The 16,763-nt window shown below is 40.5% G+C and overlaps 1 protein-coding gene across 2 annotated transcripts in view; it reads right to left on the minus strand.

The window, feature by feature from the left end:
• Positions 1-16,763, minus strand: part of TBC1D32 (TBC1 domain family member 32) — a 471,851-nt gene that overhangs the window by 409,470 nt on the left and 45,618 nt on the right. For both annotated transcript variants that reach the window (XM_089685349.1, XM_089685348.1), the window contains exon 6: positions 10,523-10,648. In XM_089685349.1, coding sequence (XP_089541475.1) covers positions 10,523-10,648 — 126 coding nt within the window. The remainder of the gene's footprint in view (positions 1-10,522; positions 10,649-16,763) is intronic.

The raw sequence follows: 16,763 nt of genomic DNA on the forward strand, positions 1-16,763 counted from the left end.
CAGCTGTTGCCAAACCCCTGTTCTAGAGGGATCACACAGGTACAGTATATCCAAGCTGGACCAATGTCACTATGTAAAATGCAGAACCTGGAATTCTTCTTTAACTAGCTATAGGAATAAGCATTGTGTTAAAAAAATTTTGAAGTAACATAGATGTCAGGTGCATTCTAGGCTGGATTCTTGTAATTCTTCCAGCTCTAGAAGCTGGAAATCATTGTAGTAGACCGCTACTCCAGGGATATCTACTAGCTTCTGGGTCCTGTATTGAGCACCTGTCGTGCTGCATTTTGAAAATGTGACAATGATTGCTCAGCATGTGTGCAATTCAGAGAATGCTTCTCATTTTGTTAATCAATGCAAATTAATTTCTGATTGAACGAGGAGGAGAGGTGGAGTGTTGATGTTACACTCTCCACCCTGTCCAATCAGAGAAAGCTTTCCAATGCCATACTTGGAATTCTTATGTAAATGTGCTGTCTTAAGGCAAAGTTAAATTGGTATTCAACCCAAAACCAAAATGTAATATTTTGCAGATTAGCAATCATTGCATGTTGAGGCTACATTAGTCTTCTTTTTTAAGGCTTTTTTCCTTCTGTTTTCACTTGGTGATCTGGTCAGTAACACACCTCTTGTATTAGAGTGCCTACACTGTGGATGAAGGAGCACAGGGGCACTTTTGGATAGCAGTATTTTCAGTAAGGGGGGGTGTAGATGTACTAGCAGATTTAGATACACTAACAAATTGAAGCCAAACTCCAGCCCACAATACAGTTACACAGGCAGTTACAGCACCAGTTTTGTTTCTTTTGGGATACAAATGCTACTAATTAGTAAATAAAAGCTAATCATTTTAGGCACCCTTGTCAGTGGTAAATGGTTTTCTTGAAATTAACTAATACATTTTCTGGAGCAGCTTGTTCTGGTGAAAACTAATGCAGCCATCACATCGAAGAATTGTTAAGCTGCAATATAATAAATGTTTGAATTTAATACCACTTTAAATGTGATGCTGTCTTTGAAGCCTATATGTTGGACTTGAGTAGACATTATTAGTATTCATAGTGCTGGAGATACATTGGATCCCATCATTGTTGAGGTTTGGGGAAAAAAATGAATTACTCACAAATGGCCAATTCAACGATGCAGTAAAATAAGTTTTGGATCTATACAGTGAAGGAAATAAGTATTTGATCCCCTGCTGATTTTGAATGTTTGCCCACTCACAAAGTAATGATCAGTCTAAAAATCGAATGGTAGGTGTATTGTAACACTGAGAGACAGAATAGAAACAAAAAAATCAAAATGAATGCATGTCTAACACATTATGCACTGATTTGCATGTTCATGAGGGAAATAAGTATTTGATCCCCAATCATTCAGCAGGAGTTATGGCTACCAGGTGCCTTTCATACAGGTAACAAGCTGAGATTAGACACAGTTTCTTAAAAGGGAGTGCTGCTAATCTCATTTTGTTACCTGTATAAAAGACACCTGTCCACAGGAGCAATCAAACAATCAGATTCCAAACTCTGTCCAAGGATGTCAGAGACAAGATTGTAGACCTACACAAGTTGGATTAGGCTACCAAACTATCACCAAGCAGCTTGGTGAGAAGGTGACAACAGTTGCTGAAATCATTCGCAAATGGAAGAAACACAAAACAACTGTCAGTCTCTCTAGGTCTGGTGCACCATGCAAGATCTCACCTCGAAGAGTGTCAATGATCATGAGAACAGTGAAGAATCAACCCAGAACTACACGTGAGGATCTTGTCAATGATCTCCAGGCAGCTGGGACCATAGTCACCAAGAAAACAATTGGTAACACACTATGCCGACAAGGATTGAAATCCTGCAGTACCCGCAAGGTCCCTCTGCTCAAGAGAGCACATGTCCAGGCCCATCTGAAGTTTACCACTGATAATCTGAATGATGCAGAGGACGACTGGTTGAAAGTGTTGTGGTCAGATGAGGCCAAAATCGAGTTCTTTGGCATCAACTCAACTCGCTGTTTTTGGAGGTGGAATGCTGCCTAAGACCCCAAGAACACCATCCCAACTGTCAAACATGGTGGTGGAAACATTCTGCTTTGGGGTTTTTTTTTTTGCTAAGGGGACAGGACAACTGCACCACATCAAAGGGACGATGGACGGGGCAATGTACCGTCAAATTGTAGGTGAGAACCTTCTTCCCTCATCCAGGGTATTGAAAATGGGTCGTGGATGGGTGTTCCAGCATGACAATGACATAAAACACACGGCCAAGGCAACAAAAGAGTGGCTCAAGAAGAAGCACATTAAGGTCCTTGAGTGGCCTAGCCAGTCTCCAGACCTTAATCCGATTGACAATCTGTGGAGGGAACTGACAGTTCGAGTTGCCAAATGTCAACCACCAAACTTTAATGACTTGGAGAGGATCTGCCAAGAGGAGTGGGCCAAAATCCCTCCTGAGATGTGTGCAAACCTGGTGGCCAACTACAGGAAACGTCTGACCTCTGTGATTGCCAACGATTGCAAAAACACTACACAGAACAGGTAAGTATGTCATGTTTGTTATTTGAAAAAAAAATCTGATCTACAATCACTTTAAGCCAAGTTACCATGTATGTAAGGAAAACCTATACAACTACAAGCCAAGTCAAGTATGATTCAGTAACAAACTTTTTTATTTCTATTTCCACAGCAATATATGTTTTTGGAAAAGTCTGGACAGGTTTAAAGTTAAAATTCTAAATGGCAAATTGCTCAGACGGTCCATAGCCTGCCAGGACAGAAATATGTAAGCTGCCATTTTAACTTGTTTTCAATATTTCTTCAGTTGTTTCCCGGATTCTGGGCTAGGCCAAAATGATGTCTTACATCTCTGGAATCTTCATGGACAATGAGGGGAGGAAATGTTTTTTTCAGCTGAGCACACCCTCCTGCCTGCATGCCTGAGCTATGGGCAGATGGATTCCAGGAGCTAAATGCTTCATGAATCATCTGCCCTTACTCAAGAAGGCTGTGGCTACAAATGTTGCCGCTGTTTTTGAAAAAAAAAAAAAGAATTACAAATGGCCAACTCACATTTCTAACCATAGTCATCTTGAGTAAGGGATGATTCATGTAGTATTTCATTTTTCAAAGAGATTTACCAACAAAATAAAGCACGGAGTCCTGTTTAGATGAATGAGTTTTCTTTTAACATTAAAAATGAATTGGGTACCGTTTTTGGTTTGTGGTGCTCAGATACAGTTTAGTCCCACCTTAACTATTATGTTACAGCAGGGGCGGACTGACCATTCGCGCACTCGGGCACTGCCCGAGGGCCCGGGGTCAATAGGGGGCCCTATGAAATGCCCTTGGTACCTTTTATAGGCTTTTTTGGGTGTGCTTTGAGTGTGAACAAGGACACAGGGGCCCCATGATCCCCTATTGCCCGGGGGCCCCATGAGTTGTCAGTCCGCCCCCGTGTTACAGTGTAATAGTGCATATGTCGCAGAGATATTTTTTGTGGTTGGTCAGATGTGAGAAGAGACTGCTAGAGACAGAATTCTTCCAGTAGATAGAGAACTGTAACAATCAAACATATTCGATTTAACTGGACTGGTAGTTTGAGGCCAATTTACCAATAAATTGTATGAAGATTCACATCATTATCTAATTGTGTGAAACGAAAATCCTTGTTTACTTATTTCATCTGCACATGACTGGGTAATTGAAATGAATATTCAAACAATTTATTGTGTGAACATTCTCAGTTCGTTTAGTAAATCAGCCTCTTTATGAGTATTTGTCAAGTGAAACAAACAAAAATGAAAGAAAATGGTAATTTCTAAGTATGGGAAAATTAGACAGGTTTTCATTTCTGTGAATAAAAGATGGGAAGTATTGGAGTAGATACAATAAAATCAAAGATCCGCTTTATACTCAATTCTATGATAGCTGCAACAAACAGGCAAAAAAGAAGTCAATTCTCTACTTACTTGGCTTGTAAATTACTTTTCCAAGATGCACCAATCATACATAAGACTGAAATTGTCTTTCCACTTATTCTGTACTACAGTTAACTACAGTGGAAAAAGCAATTCACTCCATGCTCATGTTCTAATTCCACTTAATGTCTCATGTACCTCTGTACTTTAATCAACACCCACAAGCCTATTTAGGACTTACTAGACATATAAATAAAATCAATTTGGCTAATGTCACTGAATTTATTTCAGCTTATTATGTAGGTATGAAAACTTTTCCAGGCTGTACTGTGATATAAAAGCATGAAAAATACTGCATTAACTCTTTTGCTGTTGTATTCTGCAACTTAAAGTGGTTAAAAAGGCTCAAAGTTTTTTACTTTCATGCATTCTATGCATGAAAGTAAAAAACCTTCTGTGTGCAGCATTCCCCCCCAGCCCCCCTAATACTCACCTAAGCCCCCTCTCGATTCAGTAATGTGCACTGGAGTCTCGGCTATTCCCTCTTCTCAGCCATGGCTCCCACTGCTGTCAATTGCAACCAGTGAGTCCATGAGAAGAGAGGGGGGTTGAAGCTGCGGCTCCGTGTGTGAATGGACACACAGAGCAGCGAGTGCCCCCATAGCAAGCTGCTTACTGTGGGGGAACCCCACAGGAAGGAGGGGCCAGGACAGCCTGCAGGGGACCTGAGAAGAGAAGGATCCGGGCTTCTCTTTAGAATCCCTTTTAGCTGGTCATACATACATTGTTGTATTGTGGTTTTTCTTTTTTCAGCCTGCTGAATGATGAATCTCCCACTGTGGCTATTATATTCAGACAGCTGGCACCAGTGGCTGTCTGAATATCCTAACAGCAGCTGCATCTGATTTGATACAGTTCCAGTTTGTACAAGAATTTGTGATTTGTAACAGTTCCAGTTTGTACAAGAATTTGTGATTTGATACAGTTCCAGTTTGTACAAGAATTTCTGATTTGTAACAGTTCCAGTTTGTACAAGAATTTCTGATTTGTTACAGTTCCACATTGTACAAGAATTTCTGATTTGATACAGTTCTAGTTTGTACAAGAATTTCTGATTTGATACAGTTCCAGTTTGTACAACAATTTCTGATTTGATACAGTTCCAGTTTCTACAACAATTTCTGATTTGTTACAGTTCCAGTTTCTACAACAATTTCTGATTTGTAACAGTTCCAGTTTGTATAACAATTTCTGATTTGATACAGCTCCAGTTTGTACAGGAATTTCTGATTTGTAACAGTTCCAGTTTGTACAAGAATTTCTGATTTGATACAGCTCCAGTTTGTACAACAATTTCTGATTTGTAACAGTTCCAGTTTGTACAACAATTTCTGATTTGTTACAGTTCCAGTTTGTATAACAATTTCTGATTTGATACAGCTCCAGTTTGTACAACAATTTCTGATTTGATACAGTTCCAGTTTGTACAACAATTTCTGATTTGATACAGCTCCAGTTTGTACAACAATTTCTGATTTGTAACAGTTCCAGTTTCTACAAGAATTTCTGATTTGTAACAGTTCCAGTTTGTACAACAATTTCTGATTTGATACAGTTTCAGTTTGTCCAGTGGTGAAAAAGGGGGAGCTTCCACATGTGCTCCCCCTTTTTCACTGCACTCACCGCAAAGGTAGACCCCTGTTTCCAGTGCGTCCAACACGCTTTGGTTAGTTCTCCACTCTCCAACATGTAGGATGAGAAGTTTCCCCGTTTGCTGGCTCACCAATCTTCCACATGCCAGACCATGAAGATAGTACCAGAGCTTTGTACTTATACCAGACCATAAGTAAATATGCCAAAGAAGCTTCCCTTTCTCTTTTTCCTTTGTGGTGAAAAAGGGGGAGCACATGTGGAAGCACTTATCCATTGTTTGTACACGGTGCCCTGAAACTTAAGTAACAAGATTATGAACTACAGTTGCAAGAAAAAGTATGTGAACCCCTTGGGATTACGTGGAGTTTTGCATGAATTGGGCATAAAATGTGCTCTGAACGTCATCTAAGTCACAACAATAGAAGAACACAGTCTGCTGAACATAATACTACACAAACATTAGATGTTGCCATGGTTTAATTGCACATAACATGTAAACATTCACAGTGCAGGGAGGAAAAAGTATGTGAACCTTTGGACTTAATAACTGGTTGACCCTCCTTTGGCAGCAATAACCTCAACCAAACCTTTCCTGTAGTTGCAGATCAGACCTGCACAACGATCTGGAGTAATTTTGGACCACTCCTCTTCGCAAAAGTGTTTCAGTGTAGCAATATTCTTGGGATGTCTGGTGTGAATCGCTCTCTTAAGGTCATGCCACAGCTTTTTAATCGGGTTGAGGTCAGGACTCTGACTGGGCCACTCCAGAAGGCGTATTCTGTGCTGTTGCAGCCATTGTTTTGTTGAATTACTTGTATGCTTTGGGTCATTGTCCTGTTGCATCACCCATCCTCTGCGGAGCTTCAGTTGGCGGACAGATGGTCGTACGTTTTCCTGCAAAATGTCTTGATAAACTCTGGAATTCATTTTCCCATCAATGACAACAATCCGTCCAGGCCCTGAGGCAGCAAAGCAGCCCCAAACCATGATGCTCCCTCCGCCATGTTTTACAATGGGGATGAGGTTTTGATGTTGGTGTGCTGTGCCTTTTTTTCTCCACACATAGTGTTGTGTGTTTTTCCCAAACAACTCAATCTTGGTTTCATCTGTCCACAGTATATTTTGCCAGTAGTGCTGTGGAATATCCAGGTGCTCTTTTGCAAACTTCAAACGTGCTGCAATATTCTTTTTGGACAGCAATGGCTTCCTCCGTGGTGTCCTCCCATGTACTCCATTCTTGTTTAATGTTTTCCTTATTGTAGATGTGTCAACATAAATGTTAGCATGTGCCAGAGATTTCTGTAGGTCTTTAGCTGGCACTCTGGGATTCTTCTTTACCTCATGCAGCATTCTGCGCTGTGCTCTTGCAGTCATTTTTACAGGACGACCACGCCTAGGGAGAGTAGCAACAGTGCTAAACGTTCTCCATTTGTAGACAGTCTGTCTTACCGTGGACGCATTGAACATCAAGGCTTTTGGAGATACTTTTGTAACCCTTTCCAGCTTCATGCAAGTCAACAATTTTTGATCGTAGGTCTTCTGAGAGCTCTTTTCTGCAAGGCATGGTTCACATCAGACAGTGCTTCTTGAAACCAGTAAACCCAAAACAGGTGTGTGTTTTTTAAGGGCAGGACAGCTGTCAGCAACACATCCAATATCATCACACTGATTGGAGTCAAGGTTGGCTCACTCCTGGCTCCAATTAGCTCTGGGAGAAGTCATTAAGCTAGGGCCTCACATACTTTTTCCTCCCTGAACTGTGAATGTTTACATGTTATGTGCAATTAAACCATGGCATCATCTAATGTTTGTGTAGTATTATGTTCAGCAGACTGTGTTCTTCTATTGTTGTGACTTAGATGACGTTCAGAGCACATTTTATGCCCAATTCATGCAAAACTCCATGTAATCCCAAGGGGTTCACATACTTTTTCTTGCAACTGTATATTTAAAGCACTAATTATATTATTATTGTATATTGTAATGTGATCATTTGTATTCATATGCAGCATTTTTTTTTCTGTTGTGGGAGTTGCATTAAAGCACCATTTACTATTGGGTTTGAATATTAATTTTTAGGTAATTGATACCCAGTTTATTGCATATTACACGATTTATAGCATTGGTATCGTTGCATAACATCTCTCTTTTAGGGGAGAGGTGTATTATAGCACCACACACTATTTGTTTTTGTATTGGTTTTTGTCATTTATTTATTTCACAGTGTGTATTTTTGTGTGGTGTTCACCTTGGCGAGGGTGTGCCTAGTTTTGTGTCCGGGTGCGCCATCCTTGGGAGGACTAATTGCTCTTTCACTTAGGCCAGCCATACATGGGTCGAAATTCGACCGATTTTTCATCCGAAAATTGGACCTAAGAATAATCGGCCGATTTTTTCTCTGTTAGTGGGTCAATGGCACCAGCCGATGTTTGTGGTTCCTCCCCTTTTCGGTGATCTGGCATTTTGTAAAATTTGTGAAAAATGACCGATTTTCGACTCAATGATGGTCAAATCGTACGATCATTTTTCCAAAAAGAATATGTGCATGAGCCGTGACCTGGAAGGAACAGAAGTTTTGCCTGTTATATGGGGTGAACTTTATGACTTGGTCGGCCAATTTTCAAAATCATTGATGGCATCACCGGATTACGAAGCAAACGTCTTCAATTTTATGACGAAAAATCGTTCGGAATTAGAACCATATATGGCCTGCATGAGTTGGGGACGTTTTTTTTTGTTTTGCTTCTTGTTGGTTCCGCCTACACACCTGGTCCACTCACATCATGTTAGAGTGCCCTGCAGGACTTCCTAGGATTACCTTCCTTTCATCCCATTCATACCTCAATCTGATCATTTTTAGAAAGGGGATGGTGTTCTGTAGTATGATATGGCGTTTACGATCTAGGGATCGAAATCCATTCCATAGTGCACTGCAGGTTTACACACACTTTGGTGAGGTGTCAGCATTATTTAAGTATTTTAGGCACAGCCCTACACCCTTATATTCCAAGTCCTATCAAATGCTTGTTTATCAATACTCTTCTCCATCTACACCTCCTCCCTTGGTCACTTGATAAACTCCCATGGCTTTAAGTACCATCTCTATGCTGATGACACACAAATCTATCTTTCTACCCCTCACCTCACCCCTTCAGTCTCCTCTCGCATTACTAACCTACTAAGCGACATATTGGCATGGATGTCACTCCACTTCCTCAAACTCAATCTTTCTAAAACTGAGCTCTTTGTATTCCCCCCAGCCCGTGCCCCCTCCCCTGACTTCTTCATCAAGATCAATAACCCAATCATCAGTTCCTCATCTCATGCCAGGGTACTAGGTGTAATCCTGGACTCCCATCTGTCCTTTCAGTCCCAACTCCAATCGCTGTCCAAATCTTGTAGACTTCACCTCCGCAACATCTCCAAGATACGGCTGTTCCTAACCTCGGAAACCACTAAGCAATTTATTCACTCCCTTGTTATCTCTCACCTTGACTATTGTAACTCCCTCCTCATTGGCCTACCAAATCGCAGGCTATCCCCTCTTCAGTCTATCATGAATGCAGCTGCCAGATTCATCCACCTTACTAACCATTCTGTATCTGCCACCCCTCTCTGCCAATCCCTCCACTGGCTTCCCATTGCCTCACAGATAAAATTCAAAACATTAACAATAACATATAAAGCCATTTATAACTCTGCCCCAAATTACATCACCGATCTTGTCTCTAAATATCACCGAAACCGTACTCTCCGCTCCTCGCAAGACCTCCTACTCTCTAGCTCCCTTGTCTCTTCCTCCCATGCTTGTCTCTAGGACTTCTCCAGAGCCTCCCCCATCCTTTGGAACTCTTTACCCCAATTTATCAGCCTATCACCTACTCTGCTCCCTTTTAGGCGATCTCTGAAAACCAATCTCTTCAGGGAAGCCTTTCCTGCCCTCAGCTAATAATGGAATCTTCTACTCCTCCTACCAGTCCATCCCCCACAGTTACTACCTTTTGTACCACCAGCCTCTACCTCTTAGATTGTAAGCTCCAAGGAGCAGGGCCCTCCTAACCCTCTTGTATTGAACTGTATTGTTGCTGTATTGTCTCCCTTTATATTGTAAAGCACTGAGCAAACTGTTGGCACTATATAAATCCTGTATAATAATAATAATAATAATAATCAACTATAAAGTTCTCTAGACATTCAGCAAGTTATTTCCTCAGCTTTTGCATATTGTTTAGAAATCTTTTCAGATGCCTCTATCACACAGTGAATATGCAAATTCAGCATCTACTACACTTCCGCCTCCTCCTGATAGAAAATTGTGATTAGCAGAAAGCTGTTTATCTATGTATATTATCTTTCATGGCTTACAGGGAATGCTGGGATAAATTTAGAAGCACTTATCAGACACTTGTCAAATGTTTAAAGATGCTAAGTCCCACAGGAGCCTGTCATTATATAGCCATATAAACATTATTAAAACATTAACATGAACACATCATCCCAATAAAACAGTAGCTTGAAATACAAAATGATTGAAAATGTCTGAAATTCAAAGTCACCACAGGCCATTGTCTTCACTGAACATTTTTTGGTTAAGACAAACCATAATGAGGCTACAGCTGTGTACAACAAAAGATTCAAAAGTCTTTGGATGTGGAGTACCACTACAGTCTTTCACTGGGTCTGGGATCCATCATGACATAATCACTACACACTCAGTTGCGCTAATGAATTCTTCAAGAACAACAGTATGAAATACTGTAGGAGTCATTTACAAAAATATGACTTCTACATAAAAGCATATGTCCTGCTATGTTCAATTGAAATACAAAAATTGATCATAAAAGAACATGGTGGCTGATTAGGTTTTAATGAATTCAAAATATAGATATTTCAGTTATGCTGACAAATAAAGGGAATACTTTTGTGGAATGCAAAAAATAATAATAGATGCATTTACAGTAAATGTGGAGTCAGGGTCCGCCAGTGACAAGGTGAGGTTTTTATGCAGGACACTCCAGGATTCACAGTTCAGAACATCAGAAGGAGGAGCAGAACATAAGGTTTGCATTGCTTCTTTCCGCACCTTTAAAGATAGAAAATATATATTCTGATCAGTAAACATTTTGAAATTAATATTAAAGTAACTTGTTTTTTAAATCAAAGTTTTACTAAACCCAGGACCCTACATTCAATATAGCTGGTCTCCCATAGTACACAGAACATGGAAATACAATTATATTAGTAAACATAAACTGCTAAATACTTTTTCTCATCAGCAATTAGAGCAGTCTTGTGACTTCTATCAGTGTCCAGCAGAGCATTAGTTAAAGCTTGTAGGAGGACTTTTCATTCTCCCCTGATTGTCCTATGTGGCTGCATCACCCCTGACCCTCTGTTTGGATAGCGCTGATTGGTCCTGTGCAGATCACATGCATTTTCCCAAGCTGGTATGTTGGTCCCAGGAAAATGGCACCCATACACACACGTGGGCTCCGGGAAAATAGCATCCGCTGACGAACACATGCTCTGGACTATAAATAAGTTTGCATAGACATCAATTAGCAGGCATATCCCTTTGAAAACATGCGTGCGCACAAAATGCGTCATTGAAAGAGCCTGTGCATTGACGTTATAAACTAATTTGGGTTATTTTTGTTTCATTAAAAAGATAGATGAATACATTTTGGCCAAGATTTATGAAGAAAGATATTTATTTGCAAAATTTTATAAGAAAAACACTTTTTAAAAAAAAGTGTGGACTTTTTCATTTATATAGCAAAAAATAAAAATCCCAGTGGTGAACACGTACCACCAAAATAAAGGTTTGTCTGTCTCAAACAAATGCTAAAAAATTCATATGGGTACAGTGTTGCATGACCGCGCAATTGTCATTCAAAGTGTGATAGCACTGAAAGCTGAAAATTGGCCTGGACTGGAAGGGGGTGAAATTGTCCAGACTTGAAGTGGTTAAACAGGGGCAGGAAGATATCCACAATAATTCAAGATGTGGCCACCCAAAACCGCAAAGGATAGATGCAAATTTGGACAGAGTGCAAACCCTTGTTTGATCAGATAGAAGATAGAGTGTGCAAATTCTGGCAGAAGAATTGAACATGAACATGGAAACAGTGCAGTAGATTCTAACAACAGATTTGGGAATGAGAAATATTTCCGCAAAGATGGTGCCTCAAATCTTGACAGAAGATCAGAAAGAATGTTGTCTTCAAATTTCATCTGATCTTTTGAAGAATTCAGAGGTGTTTGATAGGATTATTACGAGTCCATTCTGGAAATAAAATTGGTACACCTTGTACTTCAAGGCAGGTTTGCACATTGCTGGACTCCAGATACAGCTGTCTACATTATGTGCTTGTCATTATATGGATTCCTAGGATGATGCATGTTGGGTTGCACAGAAACCTCTGATTATCACAGAAATGTACAGAGGTCCATTCCTATTTGATTACCATTATAAAGACTCTTCCTGACTTGCTGACTGCAGGTACCTTTGTTGAACAAAGAGATTAATGGAGGTCTACTGAGAAGCAATGTCAGCTGTCAAATATGGAAAATAATTGACGGTTGGGAATTTAGAGATCTAAGCACCCATTTAAGGGACGTCTAATTCCAAGTGCCAAAGGTGTTATGGAGGCATTGAGCGATGAACCACCTCTGCATTTATACAGCAGCACAATGTTTGACAGGCTTCTTGAATATCTATCAGGACAAGAATAGTAATTTACACATACAGCATGATAGTGTTTTACCTGTCATTTGCAATTACACAGAAACCTTGCTGTCAATCTTTGGACTTCCAGTGATTTCAAGAGTGACTACCTGAAGTGTGTGAGAATGAAATATCCATTCCTCAGAGAGATGAATAAAACATATCACACATACATTAATCCACGAGGAAATGATGAACAGTGAGCTGAATTAATCTGCTGGGGATTCATCACCCATATGCATGTGTCCTATAGTGGTACCTTGTAAAGTCAACATGAGAAAAGATTTTTACCTTTTCTGGTTCCCAGTCATTTCATACCAGGACAGTGGGGGAGCAACAGAGTATATTTATCAAGGAATGTTAGTTATTCCAAACATCTAATCAAACTGGGATGGGATATGCAAGGTTAAATTTCATCCCCATGCCCACCAATGCCCAGGAGGGGGAAGGGTTCACTTTCACTGCCTTGACCAGTAAAGCCAGGGGGGGAGTTAACTCTCACTCCCAGTGACTACTAATGCTAATCTGCTGACAGCCTAAAGATTTAATGCTGCTCAGGGCTCTGGGGTTTATCAAAATGGCAGCCTCCAGCAGCAAGAAACAGGCACAATGCTGGAAGACATTAATACCACATGCTAAATTTGGTAGCATAATTATTAATGTGAAATGTATGGGTTAAGTTCCACTTTCACTGTCACACCCACTAATGTGGGGGTGGGGGGGGGTTAACTTTTACTGCCACTGATCACCAATGTGGGGGAAGTTACATTTCACTGATACGGACAATCAATGTGGTGGTGGTAAGGGGGGGGCAAATTAAATGCCACTGCCAGTGACTACCAAATGTAATAGGGGGGTATTACTGCATTCACTGAAACCAATGTTCAGAGTTATTATTGCATTCAATGACACTGGTGCTGGGGGCTATTATTGTGTCCGCTAACACTAGTGCTGGGGGCTATTATTGCATCAACTACACTAGTGCTGGGGGCTATTATTGTAATCATTGACAAACAATGCTGAAGGCTATTATTGCATCCACTGACACCAGTTCTGGGGGATATTATTGCATTTGCTGAAACCAATCCTGAGAGATATCATTGGGTTCACCAACACCAAGACTGGGGGTTAACACAGCACCCACTGATGTCAATGTTGGGGGTTATTATTGCATCCACTCACAGAAATGTTGGGGTTATTATTGCATCCACTGACATCAATATTGGGATTATTGCATCCATAGACACCAATTTTGGGGATAATTGTACTCTAACTTCTTCGGTGTGCATTGTGATATGCTGCATTAAAATCCAGCGGAACCAAATGAAAACTTGCAGGATTGCCAAAATAATTAATCCAAAGCACCAAAGAAGACAAACAGACAAAGAATAGCGATTTTTCCATACTCAGATAAAAAACCATAGTTAGACTTATCGGTAACTCTATTTCCAGGAGTCTTCCAGGACAACCCATGAGATATAGGTACCTCCTCCAACAGGAACAGTAAACACCTCACCAAATACACTTTAAAAGGAAGTCCCTCTGCTGAACTGGTCAGTTTTAAACAAGAACTGAAGGATGAAACCTGAATAAAACATATACAAAGAGAAAAACAACATAACACAAGGACGTGAAGCCGGCTGTCCTGGAAGACTCCTGGAAAAAGAGTTACTGCTAAGTCTAACTCAGTTTTTCCCAAATCATCTTCCAAGACATCCCATGAGATGATTAGCAAGACCTTACTAGACTAGGGAAGGTCATTCAAAGCCCAAAGACCTTTACCACCTTTGGGATTACCATTAATAGCATAGATTTGGTGGGCCCAGTTATATTAAAATTCTCAACAGAGAGAAAAACCAAGGAAGGGGACCTGGTTGCAGTGAAAACTCTAAGCCATGTCAGGCAATAAGAGCTCAAAGTTACACAGGACTGATTCCAAAAAATCAATATGCGTAATAAAAAAAGTCAGCTCTAGTGAGGCTCTGGTCAACTAAGGACAGATAATTGCCCTTAAAGCTTATGTGGCCAAAGAAACAAGGTAATTGAAGAACACTGTAGATGAAGACTTGACAGCAAAGGAAAAAAAAACTAGACCCAACAGATCTTACATGGAATGACTAGGTCTGAACTATGGTGATGATATAAAAACACCACCCTATATAAAATATAAGCATATAAGAATATGCTACAAAAGCACACGTCTAGTGACTTTCCACCACTTACATCGTTGTATGTGAATGTGAAAAAGCCCAGTGCCTTGAGAAATACATTATCATTTGGAGACCCATGTTAATCTCCACTGTGTAAGAATAGCAAGCTATTACACAACAAATGTGTTATATGGAGACAACGCTGTTACCCCAAGCTACTGTGCACCTACTGCCACTTGAAAAGACTAAACAGTAGGGTGTTGGCCTAAAATGCTAACTTAACTACAGTACTTCAGGAATATTAGGGGATGCCAAAAATCCACTAGAACAAGCCTCCAAATGGACCCTTTTTCTGTGGAGGGAGTATAGTGGTGTATAACGTCATCAAGGTAACTGCCAACCATAAACAAATAATAGATACATAACCAACTAGCAGTTATGCTCGGTTCACACTACTGTGATCTGAAAGTTGCGCAACTTAAGGTGAGACTTTGCCGGGCGACTTCCTGGCAATTTGCATGTAATTTGATGAAACTTGAGATGCGACTTTCACGCCATGCAATTTTGCCTGACTAATCTTCCTGTAATGTCAGGACCAAATCACATCATTATAGATGAGAATACAACTTGGAGGCGACTTCTATTAAAGTCTATGGGAACAAGCTGGATAGAAGTTGCCTTGAAGTAGTACAGGAACCTTTTCTAAAGTTGGAGTGACTTCAATAGTGCTAATTAAGACAGCTCTCATTGACTAACATTGGATTTCACATGTCATGAGACATGTCAGGAACCTTATGTATTGTTTCTTTATAAATAACAATACAAATAATTAACTGTACAGTTCTCTTCATGGCCTTAAGGTGTGGTAATGCAGCAGAGGAGGCTTTTGTCTTCATTGTGACAGTAGCAGAGGTCTCTATGAGTGGACAAGGAATGTGAATTCTCCAACTTGGAGGCCATGAAAGAAAAAAAACCCATGGGAGGCCTTAGCTATAACAGATTATCCAGAGAAACATCCAACCTTTGGAGTACCTCTAGAGAACGAGTGTCAAACTGGTGGCAGCTGTTGCCAAACTACCCCAAAGTCCAAAAGGGCACTGCAAGATTGACAGTTACATGTATGACTCTCAAAGGCAGAAGTATGATGGGACTTGTAGTTTCACAACAGCTGGAGGGCCACCAGTTTGACACCCGTGCTCTAGAGGTTGCAGGTGGCAGTAAGAAAAGTTGGAATACATCAGCAGGATGTATAAACCCTGGACCTGAACAACTTAAGGTTCTAGCCATAGTCTAAGTATAAGAGTCCCATGCAAACATAAAGCAACGCCACATGCAAAACCAGTAGCACAAAATGGTTACTACACATCAGGCCCAAGATACAAAGTACAACGTAAAGCCTTAAGTCCAAAAGACAGACTTGTGCTAAGGCTGTAAATTGACCCTGAGACAGAACTCTATCACAGAGAATGTGTATCGCAAAGATAAGCCCCAAATAACCACTGAGGTTTATATAGGTAAATCCCAAGTCAGTGGAGGTCATAGTATACCAGGTAACAAGTCCTCCATCAAGAGCTGTAAAGTTTACAATCAATCCTCTTAAGCTCGGCATTAGTGAGAATAGAAGGCTTTGTGAAACAGGTAGAGATTAAAGTTCTGCCAGCAGAGTTGTGTTAACAGACTGCAGACTGTACCATGTGTAGGAAAACAAGTCAAACACTAGTGAGGCAGCCATACCCAGGTAACAGATAATAGAAACAATTAAAGTTAATTAATGTGAGCTGTGAGCCTACAGTGGATTGGAAAAATTCCCCCACCCCCTTTCTCTTGGGTTTTAATGCATGCTAGTATGCAAATAGACTGATAATTAGTATAACTAGTATGCAAAAACAGACACTTTCCCCTGAATGTCAAGCCTACTAGATAGCCCTAAAAAGAACATCCACATCTTCTAGAGATAATAAGCCTTGAAGATTTAATCTACTGTATTCCCTTACTGCCAAGGCATTAACAACTATACTCACAGAAAGAATCATCATCTTCTCCCCTTAAAGAAGATGAAAATTTTCTTTTGCTAGTCCTGCTACATTAATCTAGCTGAGAAGGAGTAGTGGGGCCAGTAAATCACCACCTAGATCCACCTTCTGAGGAACCCCTACAGCCAACAGCAGCGGAGTAGACGATCTTGGCACTGGTCAGGTTGGGCAGGGGTCTCACATCTAGCCAAAAGAGTGTAAGGTGGATGTCAGCTCACGTTTTCACTGTAGAGAAGGATGCTACAAGCACTGAGGATTCCTCCTTCTCTCTCAGAAGCTATATCCTAA

Source organism: Staurois parvus, unplaced genomic scaffold (assembly GCF_062004578.1).
Source record: "Staurois parvus isolate SC_StPar_1 unplaced genomic scaffold, SC_StPar_1.0 ptg000372l, whole genome shotgun sequence".
Taxonomy (NCBI): Eukaryota; Metazoa; Chordata; class Amphibia; order Anura; family Ranidae; genus Staurois; species Staurois parvus.